This window comes from Hemiscyllium ocellatum, chromosome 1, assembly GCF_020745735.1.
Source record: "Hemiscyllium ocellatum isolate sHemOce1 chromosome 1, sHemOce1.pat.X.cur, whole genome shotgun sequence".
Classification (NCBI taxonomy): domain Eukaryota; kingdom Metazoa; phylum Chordata; class Chondrichthyes; order Orectolobiformes; family Hemiscylliidae; genus Hemiscyllium; species Hemiscyllium ocellatum.
In genome coordinates this window covers 98,294,295-98,310,580 of record NC_083401.1, presented here as the reverse complement: position 1 = coordinate 98,310,580, position 16,286 = coordinate 98,294,295, and the positions used below count along the sequence as shown (strand labels likewise).

Below are 16,286 nucleotides of genomic sequence, written 5' to 3'. Positions count from 1 at the left end.
GACTAACTCTGTCGCACTATTGCTCCTGAAAGCTTCCCTGCCTCTGAGGGTAAATTGATAAGTCTATCTTTGCCAGACTCGACTTTGCACCCTTTCTATTTTATCATTGTTGCTATGTAGTAAAAGCTCTGGATGTTTTTTTTTAAATTAAGGTAGCATTAATAACCTCAATTATTTATTAATGCTACAAACTCAATATGGTTTTAAAAGATATTGTTTCACCACATTCATATCACTCAATTGTGCCTCCAAACTTCGTAATTTTACTCTTTTAGTTCATCCAACTTCTATTTCACTTTTGTTCCTTAACACCTTACTATTCGCCCTGGTCTCTTCCCTATTCCCATTTTCCCTTGAGATTCCTTTTCTGCTTTACCATCACTTCCCACTGATCATAGTTTCAACTCTCTGTCAGCATTAATTACAAGATACAATTCAATGATACAATGATAAATCTGTTAAATTGTCACCAACAAAATGTATTTTATTTCATTACCTGCTGCATTATGTTGATGGTACTCAATCAATTCAGGAATATTGTTAAATAAATGTTTTTCTGCCAAGTAATACTGTCTGACAGGTCCCTGGGTTAGCTTTATATGGTAATGTCGAGTTGATCCACTGCCATCTCTGGAAATGAAATACACATTGTTAAAGTTTTAACAATAACATTTCTTTTTAAATCATTAGCAAATAGACTTGCGAACATTGGATTTAGACAGCTCAATAGACAGCAGTGGGAACTCTGTTATATTGGCCACTAAGCTAATCTCGTCCCACTTTGACCTAAAAAGATCCCTTGCACTTATCAAGAATTCTGTCTCGAAGATACAAAATGTGGATTAATTTTAGATTGCCAATCAGGAGCAGTAGCTAGGCTCCCAAAGCATGTACAAACAGTGATGCAAAGAGGGTGAGAGTCGAAAAAAGTGGAAGTGGAAAAGCACAGGTCAGGCAGCATCCAAGGAGCAGGAGAGTCAACGTTTTGTGCATAAACCCTTCAGCACAAATGCCCAATGAAGACTTATGCCTGAAATGTCAACTCTCCTGCTCCTCGGATGCTGCCTGATTTCTGTACTTTTCCAGTGCACCCTTTTTGACTCTGACTCTCAAGCATCTACAGTCCTCAATAGACAATAGACAATAGGTGCAGGAGCAGGCCATTCAGCCCTTCGAGCCTGCACCGCCATTCAATATGATCATGGCTGATCATTCTTAATCAGCATCCGCTTCCTGCCTTATCTCCATAACCCTTGATTCCACAATCCTTGAGAGCTCTATCCAACTCTTTCTTAAATGAATCCAGAGACTGGGCCTCCACTGCCCTCTGGGGCAGAGCATTCCACACAGCCACCACTCTCTGGGTGAAGAAGTTTCTCCTCATCTCTGTCCTAAATGGTCTACCCCGTATTTTTAAGCTGTGTCCTCTGGTTCGGCACTCACCAATCAGCAGAAACATGTTTCCTGCTGCCAGAGTGTCCAATCCTTTCATAATCTTATATGTCTCAATCGGATCTCCTCTCAGTCTTCTAAACTCTAGGGTATACAAGCCCAGTCGCTTCAGTCTTTCAGTGTAAGGTAATCCCTCCATTCCAGGAATTGACCTCGTGAACCTACGCTGCACTCCCTCAACAGCCAGAATGTCTTTCCTCAAATTTGGCGACCAGAACTGCATACAGTACTCCAGGTGTGGTCTCACCAGGTGCAAATGTGTTGCTGGTTAAAGCACAGCAGGCCAGGCAGCATCTCAGAAAAAGAGAATTCGACGTTTCGAGCATAAGCCCTTCATCAGGAATGAGAGAGAGTAGCCAAGCAGGCTAAGATAAAAGGTAGGGAGGAGGGACGAGGGGGAGGGGCGATGGAGGTGGGATAGGTGGAAGGAGGTCAAGGTGAGGGTGATAGGCCGGAGTGGGGTGGGGGCGGAGAGGTCAGGAAGAGGATTGCAGGTTAGGAGGGCGGTGCTGAGTTGAGGGAACCAACTGAGACAAGGTGGGGGGAGGGGAAATGAGGAAACTGGAGAAATCTGAATTCATACCTTGTGGTTGGAGGGTTCCCAGGCGGAAGATGAGGCGCTCCTCCTCCAGCCGTCGTGTTGTTGTGTTCGGCCGGTGGAGGAGTCCAAGGACCTGCATGTCCTCGGTGGAGTGGGAGGGAGAGTTAAAGTGTTGAGCCACGGGGTGATTGGGTTGGTTGGTTCGGGCGGCCCGGAGGTGTTCTCTGAAGCGTTCCGCAAGTAAGCGGCCTGTCTCACCAATATAGAGGAGGCCACATCGGGTGCAGCGGATGCAATAGATGATGTGTGTGGAGATACAGGTGAACTTGTGGCGGATATGGAAGGATCCCTTGGGGCCTTGGAGGGAAGTGAGTGTGGAGGTGTGGGCGCAAGTTTTACATTTCCTGCGGTTGCAGGGGAAGGTGCCGGGGGTGGAGGTTGGGTTGGTGGGGGGTGTGGATCTGACGAGGGAGTCACGAAGGGAGTGGTCCTTGCGGAACGCTGATAGGGGAGGGGAGGGAAATATATCCTTGGTGGTGGGGTCCGTTTGGAGGTGGCGGAAATGGCGGCGGATGATACGTTGTATGCGGAGGTTGGTGGGGTGGTAGGTGAGAACCAGTGGGGTTCTGTCTTGGTGGCGGTTGGAGGAGCGGGGCTCAAGGGCGGAGGAGCGGGAAGTGGAGGAGATGCGGTGGAGGGCATTGTCGATCACATCTGGGGGGAATCTGCGGTCCTTGAAGAAGGAGGCCATCTGGGCTGTGCGGTGTTGGAATTGGTCCTTCTGGGAGCAGATGCGGCGGAGACGAAGGAATTGGGAATATGGGATGGCGTTTTTACAGGGGGCAGGGTGGGAGGAGGTGTAGTCCAGGTAGCTGTGGGAGTCAGTTGGGTTATAATAGATGTCTGTGTTGAGTCGGTCGCCCGAGATAGAGATGGAAAGGTCTAGGAAGGGGAGGGAGGAGTCTGAGACAGTCCAGGTGAATTTCAGGTCGGGATGGAAGGTGTTAGTAAAGTTGATGAACTGTTCAACCTCCTCGTGGGAGCACGAGGCAGCGCCGATACAGTCATCGATGTAGCGGAGGAAAAGGTGGGGAGTGGTGCCAGTGTAGTTGCAGAAGATGGACTGTTCCACATATCCTACGAAGAGGCAGGCATAGCTGGGGCCCATGCGGGTGCCCATGGCAACTCCTTTAGTTTGGAGGAAGTGGGAGGATTGAAAAGAGAAGTTATTCAGGGTGAGGACCAGTTCAGTCAGTCGAAGGAGGGTGTCAGTGGAAGGGTACTGGTTGGTGCGGTGGGAAAGGAAGAAGCGGAGGGCTTTGAGTCCTTCGTGATGGGGGATGGAGGTGTACAGGGACTGGATGTCCATCGTGAAAATAAGGCGTTGGGGACCGGGGAAGCGAAAATCCTGGAGGAGGTGGAGGGCGTGGGTGGTGTCCCGAACGTAGGTGGGGAGTCCTTGGACTAAAGGGGACAGGACCGTGTCAAGGTATTGGGAGATGAGTTCGGTGGGGCAGGAGCAGGCTGAGACAATGGGTCGGCCGGGGCAGGCAGGTTTGTGGATTTTGGGCAGGAGGTAGAAACGGGCGGTGCGGGGTTGTGGGACTATGAGGTTGGAGGCGGTGGATGGGAGATCCCCTGAGGTGATGAGGTCCTGGATGGTCTGGGAGATGATGGTTTGGTGGTGGGAGGTGGGGTCGTGGTCAAGGGGGCGATAAGAGGAGGCGTCCGCGAGCTGGCGTTTGGCTTCAGCGGTATACAGGTCAGTGCACCAAACTACCACCGCGCCTCCCTTGTCTGCGCGTTTGATGGTGAGGTTGGGATTGGAGCGGAGGGAGTGGAGGGCTGCACGTTCTGAGGGTGAGAGGTTGGAGTGGGTGAGAGGGGAGGACAGGTTGTGTCGGTTAATGTCACGGCGGCAGTTGGCTATAAAGAGGTCGAGGGCAGGTAGGAGGCCAGCACGGGGTGTCCAGGTGGATGGGGTGCATTGGAGGCGGGAGAAGGGGTCGTCAGAGGGTGGGCGGGAGTCTTGGTTGTGAAAGTAGGCACGGAGGAGAAGGCGGCGGAAGGATTGTTCAATATCTCGCCGCGTGTTGAACTCATTAATCCGAGGGCGTTGTACAGCTGCAGAAGCACCTCTTTGCTTCTATACTCAATCCCTCTTGTTATGAAGGCCAGCATGCTATTAGCCTTCTTCATGACCTGCTGTACCTGCATGCTTACCTTCATTGACTGGTGTACAAGAACACCCAGATCTCTCTGTACTGCCCCTTTACCTAAATTAATTCCACTTAGGTAGTAATCTGCCTTCCTGTTCTTGCCACCAAAGTGGATAACTATTCATTTATCCACATTAAACTGCATCTGCCATGCATCTGTCCACTCACCTAACTTGTCCAGGTCACCCTGTAATCTCCTAACATCCTCATCACATTTCACCCTGCCACCCAGCTTTGTATCATCAGCAAATTTGCTAATGTTATTGCTGATACCATCTTCTATATCATTAATATATATTGTAAAAAGCTGCGGTCCCAGCACGGATCCCTGCGGTACCCTACTGGTCACTGCCTGCCATTCCAAAATGGAGCCGTTTATCACTACCCTTTGTTTCCTATCAGCCAACCAATTTTCAATCCAATCTAGTACTTTGCCCCCAATACCATGCGTCCTAAGTTTACTCAATAACCTCCTATGTGGAACTTTATCAAAAGCATTCTGAAAGCTCACTTTCTCCCAGTGATGCAGGGTGACTTGATTAAGAAATGGGAGACACACAATCACTGCACAAGGTAACTTAATTAAGAAATAGGGAAGTCTACTGTCAGTGGTTCACTACTGTAAACTTTTAGGCAGAATACACACAGCTGTAACCCACTCCTTTGCTTTTATGATTTTACTATCCAAATCTAAAATACGATATTTGAAGTCTCTCATTGTCAATGCACTGGAACTACTGAATCTTTCTGCAAATGTATTCCATCACCTTCTGTGGACATCATTTTTGTAACATACTAATTCCCATTAATATTTCTAATCAAATAGACTTCAACTATCTCATCCCTTTCCAGTGTTAGAACAAGTTCTTTGATCAGTATTGCTTTCTCTCCACATCGTCTAACTTTCTTGAACCACCTATCGCTGAAATATTAAATTCTAGTCTGGCCCATATTGTATCAAATCTCTTGTTATTGCCACCCTAACAGTCCCACGTGGCAACTTACACCTCAACTCACCAATCTTCATTTAACCATGGTGATTTAAATCCCTAATAGAGGTTCATTCAGAGTAGGAAAATTCCTGATCCAATGTGGAATATTGAACAAAAATGTTCCCAAAACTAATGAAGGATCAACTTAAAAGCTTAACAAAACATCTTTTGAAATGTTGATTGGCCTGCTCTCTATTTTAAACACCTTAATTGATTCTTTGCCTGGATCTAAAACATTTCATCATGCATCTTGAAAATAAATATTTAGCTTCCAAACTTCCGGATAACACTGGTTATTAACCAGCTATTAAACTAACTTTTTATTTGCCAATGAATGCCGAGTTTTCTTGACGTGAATTGGTGGTGTTAGGAGACCTAGGTTCAAGTCCCAAATCTCTGACCAGGTTGATTTGAATGCTGACTATTTGTTAAAAAAAATGTTATACCGCCATCTACTGGTTCAGCAAGTTAACAGCAAATATACTGCACCTCCCAAAGAAACTTTTTCTTAAAATAACTCAACCTCCGATATATTTTGATTAAAGCCCTCATAAATGGAGAGGAATATGGGATCTTAAATGTATACTGCCCCCCGGCACACCCCTTTAAATTCATAACGGAAGCTTTTTCAAAACTGATGGCCTTTGGTGCCCGTCATACAATTATAGGGGGAGACTTTAATTGTATTATGGATCCGGAAATAGACAGGATTCCCAAGAGTGCCGCTGGAGTATCTCCCAGATCTAGACAACTAGCGGACCTGAATAAAGAATTAGGATCGGTAGATGTATGGAGATGTCTCCATCCACAGGGTAGAGATTTTTCTTTCTACTCTAATCCACATAAATGTCACATAAGAATTGATATGTTTTTTGCCCCATCGATTTTTCTAAACTCTATAGCAACCTGTAAAATAGGTACTATAGCAATCTCTGACCATGCCGCTGTATACATGGAAACTAAGGTAAAGAACAATGGGACATCTGCTCGGCATTGGCATATGGACCCCTTCCTGATAAAAGATAACAAATTTTTAAAGTACTTCTCCCAAGAACTTAAAACTTTTTTAGAAATTAATACTGGTACGGCTAGCAATCCGTCAATGATGTGGGAGACCATCAAAGCTTATGCACGAGGTTTGATCATCTCCTATTCAGCGACCCAGAGGAAAATGAAGCGGGAGCAACAGCGTCTGCTCGAAGCTCGCCTAAAAGCAGCCGAAACAGCATACGCTGATAGACCTTCTATCACAAAATTGCAGAGGATTACAGCTCTTAGGACAGCTTTAAACACCGCGCTTACTCAAACGGCTAAAAGGGAAATATTATTTGCGAAACAAAGATTATATGAATATGGCGACAAACCGGGTAGATACTTAGCATTTCTTGCAAAGAAAAAGAAAGCCCCTCAAACTATTCCGACCATCAAGGAAAGTACAGGTACCCTGACTCATGATCATAAAAAGATCAATGCGACCTTTAAAGAATTTTATTCTGAACTATATAGATCGCAGGATTGTGAAGATAGGATTAGGAGGATGCAGTCATTTTTTAAAAATTTGACCTTCCCGGGCCTGACTCCGGAACAGGTGTCGGCCCTAAATACCCCTTTAACAGTCCAAGAAATACTTGAGGCAATTAGGCAACTTCAGAGCGGAAAAGCACCGGGCCCAGATGGTTTTCAAGCTGAATTCTATAAAGAATTTACAGGAATATTGGTTGACCCACTTATGGATATGTATAATTTTGCGCATAGTCAGGTCTGTCTCCCGCGCACGCTGAAAGAAGCAAATATTTCTCTTATCCTCAAAAAAGGAAAGGACCCAGAAGATTGTGCATCTTACAGACCAATATCCTTACTAAATGTAGACTTTAAAATTCTCTCAAAAATGTTAGCACTAAGACTAGAAAGGGTACTGCCATATATTATAAAGGAGGACCAGACGGGATTTATTAAGGGCCGCAGATCATCCAATAATATCAGAAGGGTCTTGAATATGATCCAAGCCTGTCATCAGGGAAAGATACCAGGAGTAGTAATTTCATTGGATGCGGAAAAGGCATTTGATAGGGTTGAATGGTCATATTTATTTTACACATTGGAAAGGTTTGGCGTTGGACAGGTGTTTACCAAATGGGTTTCAACATTGTATAATGACCCCAAAGCAGCTGTTATTACTAATGGGTTAAGATCAGATGGCTTCAGTGTGGGTAGGGGCTGCCGTCAAGGATGTCCTCTCTCACCATTGTTGTTTACACTGATAATCGAACCATTAGCAGAAGCCATCCGGACTGATCCTAATATAACGGCCCCGAGGATTGGTACAGGTAAACACAAAATTACCCTCTATGCAGATGACGTTCTCTTATTCCTCAGTAATCCTTTAATGTCAGTGCCTCGTCTAATTCAAGTTATTAATACATTTAGTGCATTCTCAAGCTATAAAATTAATTTTTCAAAATCGGAAGCCATGCCAATGGGTGGTCTGGCTATGATACCCCACTTAATGGATGGATCCCCTTTTCCCTTCCGTTGGTCCCTGGAGGGCTTCTTATATTTAGGTATTTTTATCACGCCAGTATTTGATCAGCTGTATAGGGCTAATTTTGTACAATTAATGGAAAGGATAAGGCAGGACCTCCAGCGATGGAGAGACCTTCCGACTTCCTGGCTAGGGAGAATAGCATTAATTAAAATGTATGTTCTGCCCCGTCTCTTATATCCTATGAGAATGCTCCCGCTGATGCTGCCAAGGCTAGCCCTACGTAAATTATATGGCTGGTTGGGCTCCTTTATTTGGAACCATAGACGGCCCCTTATTAAGCTGAAGAAGCTACAGCTTCCACAGGCAAGGGGAGGACTGGACTTCCCAGACTTTAGGAAATATCAGTTAAGCTCCCTACTAAGTTACATAGCTGATTGGGTTTCATCTGACCCACAATCAATTTGGCTGGATATCGAAGCCTCCCAAGTAAAATACCCACTTATTAACCTTTTATTTTTAGATAAGAGGAAAATCATTACAGACCACTGTAAAAATCCCATAATATTAAACACAATTAAGGCCTGGAATATAATGCGGCAAAATGAGGGTAACTCACATAAAACATCCCCCCATGCACCAATAGTAGGCGCATGGGGATTCCAACCGGGGATTACAGATGCCACCTTTAAACTCTGGAGATCCAGGGGCATCTCATGCTTAGGGGACCTATTTAAAGATGGGATCCTGATGTCCTTTGAGCAGCTGCGTCTGAAATTCGGAATACCTAATGGGGATCTCTTTCGATACTTCCAAGTTCGAGATTATATACAGAGGAAGACTACATTAATAGATAGTCTTTATAAATCAGACAGAGAACGTAATGTCTTACGACCAGCGGGGGCATCCTCCGTTAGTACTATATACCATTTGCTACATGATGGAGTCTCAGGAGACATGGATGACCTGCTTAAAACATGGGAGCAGGACTTGGGGCTAGAAATCTCTGAGGATATGTGGAATGACATTTGGGAAAATGCTAGAAGAATTGCTATCTGTAACAGAACTCAGGCTATCCAACTAAAGATACTTCATAGGGCCCATATAGCTCCGGCTCGACTGGCAAAATTTAAGGCAGGAGCATCTCCTATGTGTCCTAAATGCAAAATAGAGGTGGGTACTCTTGTACATTGTCTGTGGACTTGTCAGAAAATCCGCAGATACTGGACTAAAGTGGCAAATACCCTGACAGAAATTTTAGGAACGGAAATTAGGGTGGACCCTGTATCTCTCCTTTTGGGCTTTTCGAACCTCTCATCTCTGGATATGCATGGGAAGAGACTATTTTCTATTCTCTCTTTCTGTGCAAGGAAAAATATTTTGGTGAACTGGGTGGCTGAGGGCCCCCCTGGACTTTCAAATTGGCACAGATTAATTATGGAATATATCCCCCTTGACTTCCTCACAAATATGGTGCACCGAAAGACTGAATTATTTTATAAAATATGGCAGCCCTTTTTGAATTATATAAATGCAGATATTTCGGCTATCCTAACAAGGGCTTTTATTTAGTGAAGATTTCAGACCGGGCTGCTCCGGGGCCCTTGGGAGAGGAATCCTGCGCGAATACGGGTTTTGTTATATTTGATGTTTATACATTCCGAGCATGTAAGAGACTTAGGTATACACTCTGGTTAGTTATAGATTAGATTAGTAGAAAGTTGAGGTTTTTTTTCTTTCTTTTTTCATTTTTTTTTTCTTTTTTTGTTTTCTTTCTTTCTCTTTTCTTTGTTAAATTATGACTATTGTATATATGATTTAATTGTACATCAATGTTTGTATTTGAGAGTTTTGTTTATTTTTGTAAATTTGCAAAAATGTTAAATTTCAATAAAAATATCTACAAAAAAAAAATAACTCAACCTCATTATTTAGTCAACTCTTAAAAATGTTATTACATAGAATCCCTACAGTGTGAAAGCAGGCTACTCAGCCCATCAAGTCCACACCAACTTTCCGAACAGCATCCCACCCACACGTCCCTATAACCCTGCAGATCCCATAGCCAATCCACCAAAATCATACATTGATTAATTTAGATTACTTAGTCTGAAAATAGGCTTTCAGCCCAACAAGTTCACACCGACCCTCCGAACAGCAACCCACCCAAACCCATTCCCCTACATTTACCTCTTCACCTAACGCTATGGGCAATTTAGCATGGCCAATTCACCTAACCTGCACATCTTTGGACTGTGGAAGGAAACCGGGGCACCCGGAGGAAACCCACGCAGACATGGGGAGAATGTGCAAATTCCACACAGGTGCCTGAGGCAGGAATTGAACCCAGGTCTCTGGCGCTGTGAGGCAGCAGTGCTAACCACTGTGCCACCGTGCCGCCCTTGGACACCACAGGCAATTTAGTGTGCCTAGCCCACCTAATCTGTACGCAGAAACATCATAGAATCATAGAGTCCCCACAATTTGGAAACAAGCCATTCGGTCCAACAAAATCCACACCCACCCTGACCAATCCACTTACGCTATCCCTGTAACCCTATACTCCAGTGGGTACTGCACCTAACCTATACATTCCTGAACATTACGGGGTAACTTAGCATGGCCAATCCACCTACCCTGCACATCTTTGGACTGTGGGATGCAGTGTTACCAGGGCTCAACTAATGTTGGGAAGTGGACCTGGATTCCAGAGATGCCTCTGAAATTCAGCTTCGACCTTTAAAGGTGAACTCTGCATTCTGGCTGTAAGCAATTTGTATTCAGTTTTCAGAACGGACAGGCAGGAGACAACGAGAAAGTTTTCAACAGCTACATTTGAGGTGTGGTTGGACAGGAAAGCAGGCTTTGTCCTGCCACAGAAAGACAGGTAGATCTTAAGTCAAGCCATTCATCTGAAGCAAAGAGATTTGCTGAGCAGGTCAACGCCAAGGGATCACTCAACAGACAATGTTCACATAAAACAGAGTAAGACCTTGTTGTGATGGATAGTGCATATGCAACTGTGCAATAAAATTTAAAGATGCCATGGACAGCTAAACAAAACTGGTTGCACAAAACAAAGGCATTGTAAAGACAGCATTGCTCACAGTCCTGGCTGTCATGACACAAGAAGCTTAAATGACCTGCAAGCAGTTACTGAAGAAAGGCTCCAAACACAATTCTGGTTTATTCTTTATTTAGCACTGCATTGCCTGCAATCACAGCACATAATCCTTTCCCACCAGATTTCCTCCTGTGGTTGCAGCATATTGCACTCCATCTTTTTCTCCTCCTAAAATCACACCCCAAACTTGCAATAATAAAAAAAAATACAAAATATGCTGTAAATTTGAGACAAAAACCAGAAAGTGCTGAAAAAAACCTCAGCAACAGAGAGTTAACATTTCTCGGTCAGTAACTCTTCCAAAGTTAACTCTCTCTCTACAAACATGGTCAGACCTGGGCCTGGGCTTTACTTGTGCTTTCTGGTTTTGTCTCTGCAAATGTTATTCTTCCATTACTTCCCTGATTTTCTCACATTCTGTCACTCCACACCAGGATCATTATTCTCTCACAACATGCATATCCTCAAATCATGTCACTGTGCTGCCATTAGCATTCCCCTTCTTTCTTGCAAAAAAAATCTCGCTAGTAATCAAAAAGGAGATGACGGCAGAAGGGACAGCTATCACCAACATCCTCAGCCCACTCCCGGTGGTGGTCACAGAGATTGCAGGATTAATCATGTCAGGTAGATGATGAGGCTGAAAAATGCACATTTTAGAGTTCTTCACCATTTCACCCTCCTTTTATACTTGATGGAGTACCACCATGACATATTATCTATGTCAAAATGCAGCTATTCATCCACATCTACCTTAAAACTTTGTTACTTTTAAGGTGAACTGACAGCCTCCAATGATTTGAATATTAGGAGAGAACAACATCTATACAGACAATGGCATAATCATATCTCAGCAAGCATCAAGGACCCCCCCCCCCAAAAACCACGTCCCACACCGGCCCCCGCCCGCCCTCCCCACAACCCCGTCCAACACGGCCCAACCCACCCATCGCCCGGCCCCCACTAACCCCGACTCCCCACCCACCCCCCTCCCCAACCCCGTCCAACATGGCCCGACGCACCCATCGTTTGGCTCCCCGTCCAACCCCAACCCTCCGCCTGACCCCCAATGCTGTTACCCCTCCCGCCCCAACCCCACCCATGCCCCAACCCCATCCAACATGGTCCCCCCACCACCCTGCCCAACACACACCCTCCCGACTCCTGCCCGTCCCCACCTCCACCCTCCCACCCTCCCCCAATCCCATCCTACACCACTCCCTGTCTACTCCACCCCCTCCCCCCATCAGGACCTCACAATCTCCTTCAGATAATCGATGTTCCGATAATCGAAATTCCTCTCTAATTGTTTTTGGAGGCCTTTGAGGGGGTTCCAAAACTTAAGTTGGTTCCTCAGACAGAAGTATACTAACACGCTACATTTTAACAAATTCAAAAGTACTTGGCTTTAAATTTACCAAGAAACTGAACATGTGTGTTTTTTTAAAAGGTACCATTAGTAATTTAAAATAAGGTTATGCTTACAGTTGGTGGATTAACAGTGGGATGAGTTTACTTATTTTTTTCCTGATGAACTCATGTTATTTACCAACTCTGGATCACCTCATTTTACATACTATCAGAATTACATCCTTGAATCCAACAGGGAACAGCAAAGGTTTTTGATTAACTGTTCATTCACCTTCTTTACCTTTGGCTGATTACATTCCTATGAACCTTGCAAGATTTTACATCGAAGATGCAAAATAAATTTAAGTTATAAGTTTACATGGTCATAGACATGAAAGGTAGCTAAGATTTTGTTCACTGCATAAATCAGCCCAGCTTAATTGTAACATGCAGATCCACTAAAAATACATCATCTGTCAAGAGGTCAATGAATGAAACTACATCATGCTGTTCTCACTCACAGCCACAAACCTTCACTCATAGAAATCCTTTAAGAATAACCTTCATAATCCAAAAGTAACAATCTACGAGACAAATAAAAGAAAACATTCTCTTCTGAACTACAGCAACTAATACAGTGGATTTAGGCCTTTAGTTTAATCAGATAATCTAAGACCATTTCAAGCACATGGAATCAAACTAATGTGGCTTAACTCCACTTACACACACTTTCTAGTCACTGGATTAACAAAACCTAATAAGGGAAGAAAACGTGTTTACATTTCAAATATTAAGCAGAATAAAACCATGAAATACAAAGTAATGGTATTAGCTCACCCTCCAAATTTGGTATAAAGAGATACTGTATACATCCCAGGTTGGCTGGAATCTCTCACAACAAAACCTCCTTCTTTATCCTGTAAAGTAAATTAATTGAAAATTAAAACCTTTGCAAAATAATATTCAACCAAACTAACATTTAAAAATCATGGTTAGTGGTTGCTTCACCCAAAAAAACCCTTGCCATTGGCTAGCAAGGTGAAGAGGGACTTCTAGAGAGATAAAAATTAAGACAGTATTCTTCATAAAAACAAAAGTACTTCATGTTTGCCAAGCCAGGTAAGGATGGTGGTTTGCCTTCCCTAAAGGACATTAGTGAAGCAGATAGATTTTCAATGATGATCAACAAAGGTAAAAGGGCTGCTACTAAATTATTTTTTAATAGCAGATTTCCCTTTTTTTTTTAAACAGAGTTCAAATTTCATTATCTGCCATGGTTGGACTCGAACTCCTGTCCCCAGAATCATAAACCATAGAATCTCAACAGTGCAGGTAGAGGCTGATCAGACTTTCTCACATTATACAATATCTATCACCGATTTTATTAATTACATAACCTGTCTATATCACTTTTCATCCTCCTCACGGCTTAATATACCATCAGCAAATTTGGATATAGTCTCCTCATTCAAGTCATTGATATATATTGTGAATAGCTGAGACTCCAATGATGGTCCTTGTAGCATCTTGCTAGTTAAAGCCTGCCAACGCAAACATAATCTGTTTATTCCTCTGTTTTTTCTGTCAATTACCTAATCCTTATTCATGCTTTCATATTAGCCCCAATCCTATGATTCATGAACTTGCATAACTGCCACTTGTATTTATTAAATAGTTTCTGAAAATCCAATTATACTGTAATCCTTTATCTACCTCCCACTCATACCTTCACAAAAACAGATGTCAAACATAATTACCCTTTCATAACACTATATACACCTGATCTATTTTGATTTTTCAAGTGCTCTGTTAGCACGTCAATACTGGGTTCCTATTTTCAAAACGAACGATGGCAGGTTAAATACTTCCCTTTTGCTACAACTGCCAATACTGATTTAAGAAGAAATAGAAATTTGCACAAAGTTTTATTAATTTCTCAGATTGATAGATGTCGAATTATTTTGACATATGATAATGAAATCAAGCATCGCAGCAATTTTGTGTTTCACCCCTATACCAAGGTGTTTGACTGATTTTCACATCAGGATCATCACTAGTGTTTCCTCTTGCTTCACTCTGCTAAGGTAAAGTTCACAATCTTTCAGGTCCATGCTCCACCTCCCTGACATAGCAGGTGAAATAAGTCAGTGATATGGAGCAGTGAGATCCCACCTTGGTCAACCTGCACTAACCTCACTTTCATGACAATGTGAGGTGTGACCCCCTTTTCCTCGTATTAGATCTGGTGCTGGTAAAAGTCGGGTGAGAGTCTGATGCTCCAATGCCAGTTGTTTGATTCAACGGGTGAGCTGTTAGTGAGTTGCAGGAGTTGATGGACCATAGCAGATGGTAGAATTCAAACTCGATTAAAAGAAAAGGCATCTGGAATGTCAGAAAAATGCATCAAGTTTTGTAATGCCCTTTAGGGAAGGAAACTACCTCCTTATCTGGTTGACTCCTTATCCACATTACCTGTGACTCCAGAACCACAGCAATGTGTTTGTTGCTAGAAAGTCTCAAAAAAGAAATGAAACCAAATAGACCACATGGCATTGACCTAGGTACCAGAAACAATTACTGCAAAACTCTTCCTGTCAGCACTGAAAAAAGTCCTTCTCAGTAAAATCTTGGGACTTAGAGACAACATTGAGAGAACGGTCTTAGACTAGTCAAGCAACAGGCTTCATAGCGATATTCTGAGAATCATGACTTATAAACAATATCCCAGTCACCACCAACACCATCCCTGGATACGTTCTGTCCCAACAATAGGACAGATCCAGCAGAGGTGGTCGCACAATGGTGTACAGTCAGGAATGGGTTGCCCTCGGAGTACTCATCATTGACTCTGGACACCATGAAGAATAGCAACATCAGTTCAAACGTGGTCAAGGAAACACCCTCAGTTACCACATAATGCCCACCCCACCTCCTCAACTGTTGATTAATAAGTACACCTCTATTCCGAACAACACTTGGAGGAGCACTAAGTGGCAAGGGTACATAAGGTACTGTAGGTGGGGGATTTCAATGTTTAGCACCAAAGAGGTTCAGCAGTAGCTCTACTGATTGAGCTGGTCAAATCCTAAAAGACCAGTTTGGGTCTATGGCAGATAGTGAGAGAACCACAAGTGGGTAAAACACAATTGACTTCATCCTCACCAACCTGCCTGTCCCAGTTGTATCTGTCCATGATAATATTAGTAAGAGTGGCCACTGCACAGTGCTTGTGGAGATGAAGCTCTGTCTCCACATTAAGAACACCTCACATCATGTCATGTGGCACTATCACCATGCTAAATTAGACAGACCTTGAACAGAAATAGCAGCTCAAGACGGGTCATCCATGAGATGCTGGGCCATCAACAGCAGCAGAATTGTACTCCAGTATAATCTGTAACCTCATGGTTTTCTCATATCCTCCATTCTCTCATTACCATCAAGCTAGAGGATACAGGAGGGCTTGCCAGGAGCAGCACCACATATACCTAACCATGTGTCAACCTGCTGAAGCTACAAAACAGGACCACTTGTGTGCCGATCAGCATAAGCAAAGAACAATAAATAGATTAGACCTAAGCTCCACAGTCCTGCCACATTCAGCAATGAATGGTGGTGGACAAGTAAACCCATTGGAAGAACAGGCTCAACAAATATCCCATATTCATTGATGGGATGAGCCGAGCTCATCAAAAGACAAGGCCAAGATATTCTTGATCATTTTCAGCCAGCAAACTGATTGGATGATCCATCTCCACCTTCTCCAGAGATGCTAGCTTACAGCCAATGTACATGATATCAAGAATCGGTTGAAGCACTGGATACTGCAAATACTATAGGCCCTGACAACATTCAGGCAATATTACTTAATACATGCTCCAACACTTGCCACGCCCTGAACCGCTGTTATGGTACAGATACAACACTGGCATCTACCTAACAAAGCCCAGGTATGTGCTCCACATACAATGCAAGACAAAAATCGGACGCAGCCAATTACGACCCGATAGGTTGATCCAATTATTAGCAAAACGATGGAACGTTTAATCTATTGTGCCATTAAACAGCATCTGCTAAGCAATAACCTGCTCAGTGATGCCCATTTCTGTTTCTGCCACAGCTCCTG

The 16,286-nt window shown here is 43.6% G+C and overlaps 1 protein-coding gene across 4 annotated transcripts in view; it reads right to left on the bottom strand.

The window, feature by feature from the left end:
* tec (tec protein tyrosine kinase) overlaps nt 1–16,286 on the bottom strand; it is a 162,230-nt gene that overhangs the window by 36,894 nt on the left and 109,050 nt on the right. For all 4 annotated transcript variants that reach the window (XM_060824401.1, XM_060824420.1, XM_060824412.1 and 1 more), the window contains exons 10-11: nt 12,998–13,077; nt 497–630 (exon numbers count right to left, since the gene is read on the bottom strand). In XM_060824401.1, coding sequence (XP_060680384.1) covers nt 497–630; nt 12,998–13,077 — 214 coding nt within the window. The remainder of the gene's footprint in view (nt 1–496; nt 631–12,997; nt 13,078–16,286) is intronic.